The sequence below is a fragment of the Corylus avellana genome, chromosome 3 (genome assembly GCF_965113065.1).
Source record: "Corylus avellana chromosome 3, dhCorAvel1.hap1.2, whole genome shotgun sequence".
NCBI lineage: Eukaryota > Viridiplantae > Streptophyta > Magnoliopsida > Fagales > Betulaceae > Corylus > Corylus avellana.
The window spans coordinates 27,303,667-27,321,075 of NC_142492.1; the positions used below are offsets into that span (position 1 = coordinate 27,303,667).

A 17,409-nucleotide genomic window follows, 5' to 3' on the forward strand; every position below is an offset into this window, starting at 1 on the left:
CTCAAACTGTTTACACTCCTTAACCCATTACAAAGCAATTCCTCCTTTAACTTACGTACACAAGCCTTCATTGTCATATAGGTTTCATTGTAATATGACGCGAGAGATGCTACTTCAGAAAAATCATTGCATAATCATCATATTTTTGTGCTTTAGGATTGCCACTCAAATCGTCAGAACTACTTTTAACGAAAGTATATTTTTGTTTCAAGTCCTTCCTCCGTCAGTCAAGAATATATTTGGATGGCAAGTCTTTCACATCTTTCACCAAGGTAAGAACAATAAGGGCATGTCTACACATGATTCCTCTGAATTCAAACAATCTACAAGTGCATTTTGCCTCACATTCAGTGTCATTAAAGTAAACACAATATTTTACTTCTTTTGTGAAGTCACCATTAACTCTTACACAATCAATAACTTCATATTTAGAAATCGCACCTTCGCATTTTAGTAAGGATGGCAAACACATCATGAATACCCTAAACTCCTCTTGAACTTCTTTGAACTTTTCATTTGTGTAAATAGCTTGAAGTTGATGCTCAATAGAACGAAGAGTTATCAGTGGAAACATTTTATTGTACGAACCAAAATCAGATAGACGCTCGTTCTCCACCATTCTCATCAAAGCATTGTCATAATCTCCAACAAATTTCTTCAACGGAGTCTTTGGCCCCACATAACCATCAAAAAAGGCCTTTATACTCTCACTTCGTTGTGTAGTGGACATTCCGGCCCAAAATGTACCTTTCACATATCCCGGTACCCATTGATGCTGCTCACCATATATCCAAGCTCATGCGGAACTTTGCTCATTATATGCCATAAACAAAATCTATGTTTAGCTCTTGGAAATGCTCTCCTAATTGCAACTTGCATAGCTCTATTTTGATCAGTTATAATTGCATTTGGAGCTCGGTCTGACATGCATTTCAACAATGTTTCAAACAACCACACAAAATTATCGGTATTCTCATTTGATAGTAACCCACACCCAAAAAGTATGGATTAACCATGGTGATTCACTCCAACAAAAGGTGCAAACGGCATCTTGTATTTATTAGTCAAGTATGTAGTGTCAAATGTTATGGCATCTCCAAAAGATTCATATGCTGCCCTACTTCGTGCATCTGCTCAAAACACATTTTTCAAACGACTTTCTTCATCAAGGTCTATGACATAGAAGAAGCGGTCATTTTTTTGTTGCATTCTCATTAAATAGTTACACAATGCTTCGGCATCTCCTTCTCAAAGTAACTCATTCCTTACTTTGTTAATGTAATTTCGACAATCTTTCTCTCCAAATGGAAGATTCTCATACCCACCCGCTTCAATAGCAAGAGCTTTGTAATTTTTACTCTGACGGACTCCAACATCATCTAGTTGCTCAAGCTTTCTTTTCACACGAGAATTTAACCTCTTATGGCATTTAAAATATTTTGTCTTGCTTGGGCTTACTACATTAGTGTGTTCAAGCACGACACTAGACAATGTAAATCTTCCATCTATACTTACTTTTGCATTGATCTTTGCCTTGCACCCCATTCTCTCCATTGGTTTTGGCCTAACGATATTAGATGCTTTACTTTTTGACTTGCCTTCATGAAGACATGCAATGGTGAAGTATCTTACATTCCCATCATCTCCAAGTCTACGAGATCTTTTTTGTCACACCAAAACCTACTTGCTTGGCATATTACTTATAATATGAAAAAATATCTTCTTCAGAATCAAACATCATACCAATGGTTGGTTCTTCAACTATTTGATTTTCAAGAATGGTTATATCTAAATAAAGTTAAAAGGAAACAATTAACATAAGTTTAACAAATCATACAATACAAGCAAATTGTTTTTTTAACTAACCAATTTGAGGGCCAAGAGGACGGTCAAGAGCTTCATTGTTGCTCACATTCATTATTGAACTCGGTATCAATGTCAAAGTAAAGGAGATCCTAACTTGATGGAGAGAAATTAACTCTTTAACTTTTGTGCTAAAAGAACCTCTCTATCAAAGAAACAAAAGTCAAACAATGTTCATTAGTTCTAAGCACCAAGGTTGTTAACCCTTTAACATTTTTCAATCCAGTCAATCCACAATCAACATTAAAAAAAATAATAATAAAAAAATAAAAAATAAAAAATAAAAATTATAAGTAATAATGATATAAAGCAAAAGCGCAGAGGGGCGTAACCTATATACACGGAAAGTATAAAAAGAGATGGCCTAAGAGGGAGAGAAATGAAAGAGGAAGTTAGAAAAACTAATCACTAAAGGAGTAAGCTAAGCGGCCGTCCAAGAGTAAAGAGTAAAGAAGAAAAGATGAATAAGTTTCTCTACAGTTCTAGTGGAATTCTCAAAACATCTAACATTTCTTTCGTTCCATATACACCACATAAGACAAAGAGGGATCATCTTCCACGCTACCGCCAAAAAAAAAAAAAATTATACATTGAAACGATTGCCCTATACAAGAAAGCTAAATAACTGTTCTTCCATTCAAAAATCCAAGATTAACCAAAAAAAAAAAAACACTTCCATTCAATATATGATTAAAAAAAAAAAAAAAAAAAACAACAACAACAACAAACAAAAAAAGAGAGATATAATATTATCATTAAAACAAAATCAAGTAAGTCAAATACAAAAAAATGTCTAAATTTTTGTAGGAGAGTCCTAGTAAGAAAGCAATCAAACAACCGGATGTCATCAACAACTCCTAAAATATCTCTAAAAAAAAAAAAAAAAAAATTTACCTTTAAAGACGATGGATTGCATGTGATGGTGTCCGGTGGTGGAGTGGCTGGTGGGTCACAAGAATGTTATGGAGGGAGGGAGGTGCTCTTTGGTGGGAACGTCGGAGGGAAAAAAAAATTTATTGAATTTTTGTCATCTTACGCATCAATAGTCTCTGTCCCCATCATTCCTGACACAATATGCACCATTTCTCCATTGCCAAACCGAAAGGCAATAGTCTCTGTGGGCCATCTTTTTTTTCTTTTTTTTTTGGACTTGTTTGAATTTAACAGACGTGGCACCAACCACGTGGCTCCACATCATTTTGAAAACTACATTCGGGAAAAATGTCTAAATCTCTAGCATTTCTCACATATATCACCCCACTAGCCTCAAGCTAGGCCACTAGGACTAGGATGACACAATGGAGAACACTAAGAGAGCACTTAGTATTTTTCTTCTTTTTTTTTTTTTTTTTCGCAGGTGATTTGTCGTCAAATCCTAATATGATTTGACTCCTAATCCTAGTTAGATAAGGACTCCTAATGGGATTAGGATTCCATAGTACAACTCTGAATAGAACCCCTAATTTAATTAGGTTTCTTATTTGGACTAAGAATAAAAATGTAATATATAGCATTCTTAAGTGTCAATCTCTTAACATTTTTGTCTATGTACTTGGATTTAAAAATAAAAAAATAACAAAATAACAAAAAAACAAAACAAAATAAAGAAGAGAATGCTAAGAAATTAACATTCAGATAATATAAATATCATCCTAAAACATCGTCTGAGAGTAAGATCAACAGCGAATGGCTTTATTCGATTGAGAGTAATAAGTTAATACATAAACAATGATGGAAGACTCCCAGCACACAAGCTTGGTGAAGTAGAGCCTTTGCTTATTTCAAAGACTTGATCAATCATCATTTTTTTTTTTTTCTTTTTACTTATTTAAGCTCATTTTAGATATAACTATCATTCATAAAAATATATATCTTGACATAATAAATCTATATTTCTGGGTGTTCTTGTGGATCGAAAACACGGTTATGGCAAGTCGGGTTGCAAGGGTAAGGGCAATCTATCTTTTGGAAGGAACTCCGATCATAAAACCAGTCTCCAACTGCCTTTGCAATTGTCTGCAGAATAGTTTTTTTCACATAAAAATGGAATTAGTTTCTGCAGATCGTCGACAAGGGAAGAACAGCGAAACAAATTAAGAAGATTATGAAAAATGTAAATGACAAAAAAGAAATGAAGAACAGATGGAGAAGAGAAAGGTGCTGCATCTTACTGTTCTACCCAGCAATGGAGAATCAGTCCTTAACCATGTCTCCTGCGTTTCGGTTTGGCAGTGGGCATAGCAAGAGTCTATGAATAATCCTCTAGATGAAGAGGCGCCTAGTCCATTCACTGCACTTAAGAATTGCAGCCTGAAATCTGAAAACAAACATGAAGATAACAAGTAAAATTTTTGGAACCCAATTCTTATCATCAATGCTCTACCTTATGATGCAGAAATGCTATTCTAGGTTGCTCCCTGAAAGCTTTTGTATAAATGGCAGACAGGACCAGCCAGAAAGAAACCCAGTTCGGATATTCTTCTTGCTGATAAAATGTGATTAAGACGAGATACTGTTCTCAAAGGATATTAAAAAAAAAAAAATCTGGTATTCAATGCACTCAAGAATTGCAGCCCTGAAATCTGGAAATGAACATCAAGAGAATAAGTAAAAATTTCCGGAAGCTGGTTTGTTTTGTCAATGCTGTACCTTACCATGTAGAAATGCTATTCTGAGTCGGTGCCTATAAGCTTAAATCCAATTCGGCTATTTTTCTTGCTTATAATTTGACCAAATTCTCAGATGATGACTAGATTCCTTACACTAACCAAAAAAGAAGAATTGAATTCCTTAGATTGAGGGTTTAGAGATTGTTTCACAAGACCTTAAAAACTATAAAAATGTTAATAAGAAACAGTACTATATATAATATATTCCTGAGGGATACTATGCTTGTCTCCAAGAAGAGTTGCTTAAGGATAGAAAAGAGGCTACTGGTATTCACCTTGTATGGTTTTGATTTGACCGGGCGAGCAGTTGTTTATATCAAGTTTGCAGCTATGCCAGTGGCCATGGGGATCAGCAACACCTGGTGCCAAAATGTTATTTATCTGGAAGAAAATAATGAGTTCAGGTATTAGAAGAATGAAAGTGAATTACTCTAAATGAATACTAAAAACCATAAAAAATTCATTTATAATATGTATTAATATTTATCATCAGTATTTAAATGCTAAAACACATTCAAATCAGGCAATTGAAGGTAGGCAACCCATCTTCATAGCTCAGTTGATCCTGTTTTGAAGATGTTAAAAAGGAAATATACTCTTCCAAATTTTAAACAATTAGATCTGGCCCCATTCCATAACAGAACGCAAAGTTGACATCATGATGCAAAAATTCTCCACCACTAAAGGTCTAACCAGATCAAAATCACAATGCACAACAAAGACAAACGATTCTAGCGAAAGAGGATAAATTGCAACTGTACGTAATGACTAATGGAGTGGCCAAATTGCAACTGTTTAGTAATTTGGGAGGCTACTTTATCACCTTTTGAACATTATGGGGCTAAAATGAAAATGGTTGATAGTTTGGGAAGCTAAATTATATTTTTTTTCTTAATTATATTTATGGAATATACACGTATAATTTAAATAATAAATAATTAACACAAAACTTAATTAAATTCAATCACATTTTCTAGTTAAGATGATTAGGATTAATGATCAAATTCAGCAAAAACGTTGGAAAAGAAAGGTTTAAAACTAGCTTTTAATCTTCATTGACCAATTTAGTCTCACACATCTATATATCTTTGCTAAAATTATGATTATAAGATGCTCTTATAATCTTGAGAGACGAAGAGATAGCATTCATCGTTGGTTATAGCCAGTAATTTTTTGCATGATTTGTGAATTCAATATGAATTTAACATGAAATTATCGGATTAAAGTTGTGAAATCTAACTTATTTAATTTTTATTTTTTTTATTTCTAATCAAATGCAGGAAAATGCTACAAGGGAGGATCATTCCCACTCTTGATCCGAATGAAAAGAAAGAATGGGAGATCCTATGAGAATGTTTTCAAAACACAAGATTAGAAGTGGCCCACTTAGCAAACCAATGTGCCATAAAATTGGCACAACGAAACACTTTCAAAGCCTTACAACTTTAAAATGAAGAAAAAATAAGAGAAATATCCTCCACAACACTAGAAAACTTCCAATCTTTAAACACCAAGGGGTTATTAATGGCAGTTATCACCGTGAGAGCGTCCCCTTCCGTGGCTGTTGTTGGGTGATTTTAACTCCATCCTCTCCCAATCTAAGAAAAGTGGGGGTAAATCATTTGTACGTGTCCTCTTCTCATAACGACTTTGCTGATTTCGTCCATTCAAATGCCCTGGTTGATTTAGGTTCTAAGGGTAATCATTTTACTTGGAGCAATCATCATCAGGGTTGTGGCAATATTAGAGAAAGGCTAGATAGGGGCTTAGCCTCTCAAAGTTGGCTCCATCTTTTAACTTATTTAATTAAATGCATTAAATTATGGTTTTAATATATAGTCTTATATTTATATTTCAACACCATCCGAACTTGACAAGTAACATAAAAATTTATAATTTTTGATATAACCCATAAATTCAATATAAATTGAACGCAAAATTTTAATTTGACCTATACAACACAAATTGTCACTGCATCTGCATGGTGAGTGTGAAGGCGATGGATTTGTTGGGTCCCCGCCTGAGGTTGACTACGTGGCAGATGGTGACTCGCCGGTCCCGGAAGTGGGATTGCTGACGGTCGGACCACGTGATTGACGGTGATGAGTGTGAGTGGGGCCCAATAAAGTTGTCAGCATATATGCACGCCAGCCACTTGTTAGGTGCAGTTTCACCTGGGTTGCTTCTAAGCTGTCACCCAATCAGCTTTAATTGTTTAACGGCTTAGATTTACTTCTCAAAAGATGGGAATTCATAGACTATTTTTTTTTTTTTTTAACTCAATAGAAATAGAAGACGTAATCTTTCACCTGATTAAACTTCTCCTAGGAAAATTCATACACTTTTTAGTGGGAAAAATAACATTAGTTAGCTTTCGAGTCACGAAACAGGGTCCAACTTTTTGGGCAATGTTGAACAACTATAGTCTATAGATTAGAACTGTTAAAAAAACAACCCAAGATCAGACCCGTTGGACCACATAAAAATTATATGAAAAATTTATACGACAATGTGATTTTTCTACTACAAAACAATTTCTTTTCAAAATTTTAACCATCTCATAGATAATTAGTTTTTTGTCGTCAAATCCTAATATGATTTGACTCCTAATCATAGTTATATAAGGACTCTTAATGAAACCCCTAATTTAATTAGGATTCTTATCAAGACTAGGAATAAAAATATAGTATATAACATTTTTAAGTGTCAATCTCTTAGCATTTTGTTTACTATGTACTCGTTTTTTTTTTTTTTTTAATAAATAAATAACGAAGAGAATGCTAAGAAATTAACATTCAGATAATATAAAGATCATCCAAAAACATTGTGTTGACCATATAGATGCTCAGAGTAAGATCAACAGCGAATGCCTCTATTAGATTGAGAGTAATAAGTTAATACATAAACAATGATGGAAGACTCCCAGCATTAGATTGAGAGTAATAAGTTAATACATAAACAATGATGGAAGACTCCCAGCACACAAGTTTGGTGAAGTGGAGCCTTTGCTTATTTCAAAGACTTGATCGATCATCATTTTTTTTTTTTTCTTTTTACTTATTTAAGCTCATTTTACATATAACTATCATTCATAAAAACATATATCTTGACATAATAAATCTATATTTCTGGGTGTTCTTGTGGATCGAAAACACGGTTATGGCAAGTCGGGTTGCAAGGGTAAGGGCAATCTATCTTTTGGAAGGAACTCCGATCATAAAACCAGTCTCCAACTGCCTTTGCAATTGTCTGCAGAATAGTTTTTTTCACATAAAAATGGAATTAGTTTCTGCAGATCGTCGACAAGGGAAGAACAGCGAAACAAATTAAGAAGATTATGAAAAATGTAAATGACAAAAAAGAAATGAAGAACAGATCGAGAAGAGAAAGGTGCTGCATCTTACTGTTCTACCCAGCAATGGAGAATCAGTCCTTAACCATGTCTCCTGCGTTTCGGTTTGGCAGTGGGCATAGCAAGAGTCTATGAATAATCCTCTAGATGAAGAGGCGCCTAGTCCATTCACTGCACTTAAGAATTGCAGCCTGAAATCTGAAAACAAACATGAAGATAACAAGTAAAATTTTTGGAACCCAATTCTTATCATCAATGCTCTACGTTATGATGAAGAAATGCTATTCTAGGTTGCTCCCTGAAAGCTTTTGTATAAATGGCAGACAGGACCAGCCAGAAAGAAACCCAGTTCGGATATTCTTCTTGCTGATAAAATGTGATTAAGACGAGATACTGTTCTCAAAGGATATTAAAAAAAAAAAAAAATTCTGCTATTCAATGCACTCAAGAATTGCAGCCCTAAAATCTGGAAATGAACATCAAGAGAATAAGTAAAAATTTCCGGAAGCTGGTTTGTCTTGTCAATGCTGTACCTTACCATGTAGAAAGGCTATTCTGAGTCGGTGCCTAAATAAGCTTAAATCCAATTCGGCTATTTTTCTTGCTTATAATTTGACCAAATTCTCAGATGATGACTAGATTCCCTACACTAACCAGAAAAGAAGAATTGAATTCCTTAGATTGAGGGTTTAGAGATTGTTTCACAAGACCTTAAAAGCTATAAAAATGTTATTAAGAAACGGTACTATATATTCCTGAGGGATACTATGCTTGCCTCCTTGAAGAGTTGCTTAAGGATAGAAAAGAGGCTACTGGTATTCACCTTGCATGGTTTCGATTTGACCGGGCGAGCAGTTGTTTATATCAAGTTTGCAGCTATGCCAGTGGCCATGGGGATCAGCAACACCAGGTGCCAAAATGTTTTTTATCTGGAAGAAAATAATGAGTTCAGGTATTAGAAGAATGAAAGTGAATTACTCTAAATGAATACTAAAAACCATAAACAAAATCATTTATAATATGTGTTACTATATATCATCAGTATTTAAGGTGACAGATAATGCTAAAACACATTCAAATCAGGCAATTGAGGTAGGCAACCCATCTTCATAGCTCAGTTGATCCTGTTTTTAAGATGTTAAAAAAGAAATATACTCTTCCAAATTTTAAACAATTAGATCTGGCAACATTAAACTACCTGCCTTGGCCCCATTCCATAACAGAACGCAAAGTTGACATCATGATGCAAAAATTCTCCACCACTAAAGGTCTAACCAGATCAAAATCACAATGCACAACAAAGATAAACATTTCTAGCGAAAGAGGATAAATTACTATAGGCTCCAAGCCTCGGCTCAGATGGCATAGAAATTGGCTTCCTTAAAGTTTAAATTATATCAGCAATGTTGCTCCAGAAGTCTACACCCTCTAAAATGGACAGTCACACCAATATCATCCCCACTTTTAAATATTGGAGGATGAGAAATGGACTGGCCTTATTGTACATAATCCAATAATAAGTGAGACACTAAGTCTAGAAGATGTTCATACATCCTATAACGAGCTAATGTGGCAGGTTTTCTAATTTTCAGTGTACTCCTTAAGTTCATCACCAAGGCAATGGATCTATCACGTGTATCAATTTCATTTCAAAAAATTTCTAGCAAGAAACTAGAACCAGGGGAAGAAGGGCATGTGCAACACATGAAATCAATTTTTTTTCTTTCTATAAATAGTTATCTTTATCATGATTAGAATGAGATTACCTGCCATGAATCATAGGCTGCATTTACCAAAAAAATCGGTGTTCGGATTTGCGGTGCAACGTATTGGGGAAAGAAACACTGCAATATAGTTGAAAAGTATTAGTGACATTGAAGAAGAAATGGTGAGATGTGAAACTATAATACTAGAATAGACGCACTTACCAACCCCGGTCTTAGTTTTGAAGTGCAAGATAGAGGCAAATTCTTTGCTGAATTCTACAGAGAGAGAGAGAGAGATTTACATTTAAGAATCAGGTATTGCTTTTTGGATTGGACAAAAGCTTGAACAAAAAAAAAATTAAAGGAAGCTCTCCTTTTGTTGAAAGAGAGACATAAAGTAAGAATAGGTAACATTTTCTAGCTAGACATATAAAAAAGGGAAACACTTGAATAATTGAGCAACTGTTAAAAGAACCTTTTTTTTTAATATAAGTAGCAATTTTAGAAAGAACTGAAAGGTAAATTTCCTATTCAAAGCTCAAATCAAAAAATTGCAACATAGAAGTGAGAGCATCAATACATGTGTTGCAACCACTTCACTATAGATTCCTTCAATGTGTTGTGCTCCAGAAACATCCCTCCTGTTATGCAATGTTTCAGAGTCAAATTACATGAATGTGCAACTTTTCATAGAGTTTAGAATATAAAGTAGAGATAGAAGGGAGGGTATATGAGCTTACGAGTTAATAAAGTAACCAGCATCTGACAGGCATTTAACCTTAGCACCAATAGGTACGAGAGCTCGGAAGCTATCACAATGCAAAATAGAAGTCAATCCACCAGCCGAACAACCAGAGAGAATAGCCTGTAGGCAAAAGTCTTAACAAGTTAGAGGAACGGGTAGCAGAGCATTAAAGCTGACAAATGATTATAGGATATACATTTTCAGCACTTCTCATTCCTTTTGATAATAGATCATCAATGACAGCAAGCCAAACCCTTGCTCCTCTGAAGTGAAGATTAGTAGCCTGATCAAATTATAATCTAATTAAAAACCAACCAAAACAATAAACAAAGAATACAATGGAGCCAGGTTCTGCCGAAAAACTAAAACTTGAAATTCTGAGAGAAATTCAAATAACTTACTGGATTTACTGCTTCCACATCGCCTGTAAATGATGCCCCATCACAGTACCTAACCTTGATTCTGTTCCAGTTGTAGAAATCTGGATATTAAAAGAGATTCTATTAATATCGTTAAAAGGTGAAGCTCGGGAGCATGGGGGATGATACATGCTGGAAAAAGATAACTAAATTAATAACTATCAAGTCATACCAGGATTAAACTTTTGGTATTTACTCAAAATGCCAGAGAAGGCAATCTCCGTGTCCATTAGCTTAGATGAACCCAAGCGAGTGTTCTTGCGAGAAAGGCAAGTGGTAACATTGTTGCACCATCCACCTCCCTATGGACCAGAGCTAAAGATCAGACGGTGACAGAAGAAATATATAGATAAATAGATAGATCTTAGAGCATTAAAATTTTATCCATTTTCTAAGAATGCAAGTGTTTAACTAACCAAAACTATTAAAGCCTTTGAGAGCTAGAAATTTGTAAGATTCAAATCACAAAATATTTTATCAAAATTCAATGGTGAGCTTTCTCTACTCCCTTTATTCATAATAAGAATAGGAGAAATGGAATGAAATTTACAATTTGGCATTAGAAAAGTTGCTTCAGTATCAGCATTTATCTTGTTTTCTTCTTTCTTTTGGCAATCTGTCCAAGCATTATGCCATTTGTTCTTTAGTTAGTAAGGAAATGTTGGGGTTATCCCACATCGGTTATGGAAGGAGCTGGTAGTCACTTTATAAGTGTGAGGGAAAGTCTCACCTCTTGAGCTAGCTTTTGGGGTTGAGAGAGACCCAAGACCACTCAACACTGGTATCAAAGCCTAAATTTACCAACAAGTCTCGGCCCAACAGTTCACAAGAGAAACGAATTATCGTTGCTCCAACACAGGGCCCGATGTGTGAGGGGAGATTGTTGGGGTTGAGCTAGCTTTTGAGGTTGAAAAAGACCCAAGACCACCCAACACTGGTATCAAAGCCCAGGTTTACCAACAAGTCTCGGCCCAACAGTTCATGGGAGAAACGGGTTGTCGTTGTTCCGACCCAGGGCCCGATACGTGAGGGGGAAATTGTTGGGGTTATCCCACATAGGTTGTAGAAGGGGCAGGTAGTCAGTTTATAAGTGTGAGGAAAAGTATCACCTCTTGAGCTAGCTTTGAAGGTTGAGATAGGCCAAAACCACCCAACAAGAAATAGCTAAATAGGGTTTGACAAAAGGACAAACCTCTATATGAACCAACCAATTGTTAATTCCTGCACCAACTCCCTTATCCCAGTGGTAAGCTGGCGGACTTCCATCCAAACAAACTGCAGAATACGTCAAATTTCAGAACACAATGAAACAAATATTTGATAGAGTTTATTATTTATGGGAAGAACTGAAATCTGAAAGGAAAATATGAAAGGCTCTATTTTAATCTTTTTTTTTTTTTTTTTCTGGAAGAAGTTTCTCACCAGCTCCTTTTGCTACCGCATTCTGGACATAAGTAATTCCTACGTTAAAGCCTTCTGTTTTGAGCAATAGCAGTGTACATAATAGAAGATTTAACGATTGGATTAATATTGCACTGGCCATTCTGCAAGTATAAAATTTTAGTGATACAAAAGACAAAAAATATTGAACAAAATTGAGATAAAACAGAGGAAAACATATCAAAAGACAAAAGATATTGAAGAAAACTGATAAACAAGTAGCTAAGCTTCATGAGCCACCCCCTCCTAGTTTGAAATAACGAGGATCCTATAATATGACTAACCATAGATCAATCATCTTCAACTCTTCAAAAATGAAATAGATTAGTGTAATATTCTTACTTGAGTTACCTGACAAAAGCAAAATCCAATTTCATCAAATCTAACAAAAAGGTTTACAATTTACCTCAACTAACCAAATCTAGCGTTTTGTATTTTATATTCAAACTTTCCTTCTAGATGCTAGTTATATCATAGTGCACCGACAAAATATAGCAAAGTTGGGATAGATGAGTTTGGGATGAAGGACTGAAACTCTCCCAGATCAATGAGCAGAGAGGGTTTTCTTCACCTTTTCCCACACTTATATCAATAAAAAATAAAATAAAAAATAAATAAAAAGACAGAAAAAAAATCTAATAAACAAATTATATGTACAAAAAAAAAGAAAAAAGAAAAAAAGAAAAAGGGAAAGTAGAAGATAGCATGCCATTGTTATCTCTAACAATAACACATGCAATTCAAACCAAGGATAGAAAACCAATTGCATGCTGCAGCCTAATATTTGCAATTAGCGATGTATCATATTTCATAATTATAATTCAGAAATCAATAACTTCAATCAGCTAAAGCCACTTGATAAGTTTCTCTGATAAAAAGAAAAAAGACCAAATGCATCTTGAACAACAACTTCAATAATGCTTACAAACAACACCAGTACTGTTGCTTCCTTCAGTGGAAATATCCAAAATAAACATTCCCATTATCCCATACATCTGAAGATAAATTAATACAACATCCAGCATTTCCCCATTATACACATACATAACCACAAAATGCAGATTAGCAACTTCATTTACCATCCAAAAAAAAAAAAAAAAAAAAAAATCCAAAATACCATATTGAAAGACCATACTTCTGATATCAACTTAGAAACAGAAAAAGAATCCAAATTTAAGAACCCAACGATCAAAAAAATAGTAATTTATTATGAGAACCGCACCCAGTACCTGAACTAGAAAACGGGAGGAAATCTTAACCAGCTTGTTTTAAAAGAATGTGAGAGGAACCCAGTTCAGAGCATTGCTCTGCTCTCTAGAGCTCCCAAAAGAATGCAAAAACCAATTCAAACAATGAAGCCTATGAAGGGAAAGAATGGGCGGTGGCTTCTTCAAGGAGAAAGTGCTTTATATAATATAAGCACTGGCACGCACACGAAAGCGCTCAAACTATTTACAGAGAGCCAAAGGGCCGACACACATTCGCTTCGCACAAATCACCCCAAAAAGATTAGTTTATTTTCGTGGGTATGTAGCGGGTTTGTGGGTAGACCCGACCCAAATAGCATGCAATCCGTAACGTGAGAGACATCAACAGGAATCTTATCGTTTTACGCGTTCTTACATAAACGAGTGACAGGTATTTTGAGCTTAGGTTTGAAGGAGATCCATTTAGTACATTTATGATGGTAATATTGTATTTATATTCTTATGAAAAAAAAATTTAGACAAATTTGTTCTCCTAAACGCTTAGGTCCCTTACACTACCTTATCATACACTCTTCCATTAAATTCATTAGTGTTTGTCAGGACTTGAGCATGTTTGAGAAATAAAGCTTTTAAGTTCAAAAAAAAAAAAAAAATTTTATTTTTATTTTTTACAAAAACTTAAAAATGAAGTTTTTGTCAAAAGTACATTTTGGTCTTTTTTTTTTTCTTTTTTTCTTTATGCTTTTTTTTATCCTTAAAAACACTTTCAATTTTGTTAACCAAACATGTATTTTTTTTTTTTTTCTTTAAACAAATTTTTTGAACGTTAACACACACTTTTAAACCACTCAAACGCACACCCAAATAAACCCTTAATAGTTACTCGTGTGGTTATTGTAGTTATTAAATGCTACCTATATATCAGGTAATTGACATTTCAAGCCTGCTTTTAGTGTTTTTAGCCTACTTTACTTTTTAGATAAAATCTATACCTTAATTCTACATTCTAACTTAAAAATAGTAAAGAAAATACAAACAACAATTATTGGGTTAATCCAAAAAATACAAACATACAAATTACAAAGATCGGTTGGTAGCCCTTGGTGGCTAGTTGTAGCTAATAACTATTTGCACATGTACATCCCTAGCTTTTAGCATATATAATATGAAATAAGATCTTCTCAATTTTAAATGGAATGGATAGAATCCACTTTCTTGTATTGAATAAAATAAAATAAAAAGCATTGTATTTATTTGATGGTTATGATTTTAAAGTTTGTGCATGGAATGATGTACAGTGTCATATTATTTAAACTTTTTAAAAAACATGTTAACATTGACATCATGTACGTCGTTAAATGTTTCAACTTTAAATCTTAACCATTAAATATATACTACCAGTTTTAAATGAAATTGAGAAGTATGCCACATGTATTTTTTTGTATAGCTTTAGACATTAATGGGTATACTCCTAAAATTATTAGTGAAAATGTTAGAATATTGGTTAAATGATTAAAACAATAATTTTCTATTAACTTAAGTTTTTAAGACAACTGGTAATCTAACATGGTATTATAGTAGAGACAATGAAACCTTATTTTTGTCATTTACCTCTTATTTTACCTTATTCTATTAAATATTTTATAATATACTAGTACTTAGCTGAAAGCAATGCAAGTATTCAAGTTTGAGCAATGCTATACACACACGTCAATTGTTTTACTCTCACTCTCACACACTTTTAGGTGGCTCTCATTCTTACTATTGAATCAAAATTCAATAATAATTTATCAAAAATCCAATGGTGAGACTGGATGCCACTAAATGATGTATAAGAATATAAATGAGCGAGTAATAATATGTATAGCATTACTCTTTAATTTTATCCGTCAAACGAAAACGTCTTCCCCATTACCCCAAAAAATGATAGCCACCATGTTATTATTTTGATAACTTTTTTAACAATTGAAGCGAGGAGGGGAAAAAGGGCAATCAATCCAAATTTTAATTAGGTTTGCTGACATGCTAAGATGAACATTTGTGGAATGAACAAATTTATTGAATAGAGGGACTAAACAAATAATTAGAGAATAAGGTACATATATAATTGATAAATTCACTCGATCCACATTAATAAATATTATATTTATGCAATATACACATATAATTTAAATAATAAATAATTAACACAAAACTTAATTAAATTCAATCACTTTTTCTAGTTAAGATGATTAGGATTAATGAGTAAAATTATAATTTTTATATATAATCTTATACTGATGTTTTCACGGTATTCAAACTTAACAAGTGACAAATTGAGCCAAACCAAACCAATATACAGCACAAATTGTCACTGCATGGGATGTGTGAAGGCGATGGGTTTGTTGGGTCCCCGGCTGATGTTGACTACGTGGCAGATGGCGACTCCCCCAAGTGCGATTGGTGACGGTAGTCCACCTACGAACTGGACCACGTGATTGACGGTGATGAGTGTGAGTGTGGGCCAGTAAAGTTGTCAGCATATATGCACACCAACCACTTGTTAGGTGCAGTTCCACTTGGGTTGCTTCTAAGCTGTCATCCAATCAGCTTTAATTGTTTAACGGCTTAGATTTACTCCTCAAAAGATCGGGAATTCATACATTTATTTATTTATTTATTTATTTTTCTTTCTAATTTTACATGTTCGAAAATTGATTTTAACAGTAATTTTTGTTTTATTAGGCATAATGCCTATCTGATCATGAATTGAATTTCTCCTTAAAATTTCATACAGTTTTTAGTACGAAAAATAACATTAATTAGTTTTAAGTCACAAAACGACGGTCCAATTTTTTGGGCAATGTTGCACAACTATAGTCTATAGATAGATTAGAGATGTTTAAAAAACCCAATATCCGACCCGTTGGACTGGATAAAAATTATATGAAAAATTTATACAACAATGTGATTTTTCTTATACAAAACAATTTATTTTAAAAAATTTAACCATCCCATAGATAATAAGTTTTTTTATTTTTATTTTTTATTCTTAAATGTGTTAAGAGTTAGGGTTGGGGGTTGCGAGAATGGGATTTGAGGTAAAGAAACTTTTTAACTTTTTGGTGATTTATCAAAGAGAAGCTTAACTCACTCTTGGTTTTGTTGTTGTCATGATTGTTACCTGTCCCATCATAATGTATTTAATACGGTTTGTCTGATATCCTATACAATCACAATAATTTAAGTGAGTCAATTCTATTTAGATGTAGTGTATTTTACAGCCTTAAATCTAAATTTAACATATTAAGTAAGAATATTAAATACAATGAAAATGAAATATTGTATCTTTATCTCAAATTAATTTCGTAGATTTTTCTATTTATTATAATCCACCACCCACCTACCAGCTATCAAAATCGAAGTCATTAAAATAAACCAAGACGATGATTCCGATGATTTAGTCGGTGGTTTTGTCAATGAATATTCTGTCTATAATATATTTTGTCAATATAAAAGATAAATTATTTGGTGTAAAGAAGATTATATTTTTTTTTTAGTATTCCAAGTTGAATTGCGTTTGCTTCCTATTAAATGATTGAAGTTATTCTCAAAATGTAAATGATAAAGTGTAAATAAATCATTCTAATTTTATACTGTAACATTTTCTATGGATTATGTGTTATAGTTCTCCAAACTTCATAAATGCTATTCACAACATGATAGAAGAAAAGACCACCACTAAACCAATAGAACCCTACAATGAAACTATTTCTGAAAAGAGACTTATCAAACATCAAATTATCAATTGACCTTTCCTATCAAATTCTGTAAAAGGGATCAAACCAAAAAAAGTAGGACCAGGATGCACCGCAATACTGCCAAAATTGTTCATTAGTTTTTTCTCAAAACCTAACTATCCAATGTCATTTAATACCTGGCCATCCAATGTCATCTAGCAGTCACCAATTCGTCACGTATCCTAATAAAGATGAATTATAAAATATTATTTATTTTTTAAAAAGAAA

General features: G+C 33.6%; 1 protein-coding gene and 1 pseudogene across 2 annotated transcripts; both read right to left on the reverse strand.

The window, feature by feature from the left end:
- Positions 1-223: 223 nt before the first annotated feature.
- On the reverse strand, positions 224-1,918 carry LOC148587039 (protein FAR1-RELATED SEQUENCE 5-like; annotated as a pseudogene).
- A 1,736-nt stretch (positions 1,919-3,654) lies between these two features.
- Positions 3,655-13,658, reverse strand: LOC132173905 (pectin acetylesterase 8). 2 transcript variants are annotated; one of them, XM_088514176.1, is made up of 13 exons: positions 12,546-12,727; positions 12,177-12,298; positions 11,947-12,029; positions 10,927-11,056; positions 10,737-10,816; positions 10,532-10,618; positions 10,331-10,455; positions 10,171-10,231; positions 9,813-9,866; positions 9,651-9,728; positions 4,808-4,913; positions 4,035-4,180; positions 3,655-3,879 (listed from the first exon to the last, which is right to left on the reverse strand). In XM_088514176.1, the coding sequence occupies exons 1-13, from the start codon at positions 12,569-12,571 to the stop codon at positions 3,751-3,753; spliced, it is 1,227 nt and encodes a 408-aa protein (XP_088370302.1). In that variant the 5' UTR covers positions 12,572-12,727; the 3' UTR covers positions 3,655-3,750. The 2 variants fall into 2 exon arrangements, with proteins under 2 accessions (XP_088370302.1, XP_059441557.2); XM_059585574.2 differs by lacking the exons at positions 3,655-3,879; positions 4,035-4,180; positions 4,808-4,913; positions 12,546-12,727 and adding exons at positions 7,384-7,781; positions 7,937-8,082; positions 8,708-8,813; positions 13,424-13,658.
- Between the last annotated feature and the right edge of the window lie 3,751 nt (positions 13,659-17,409).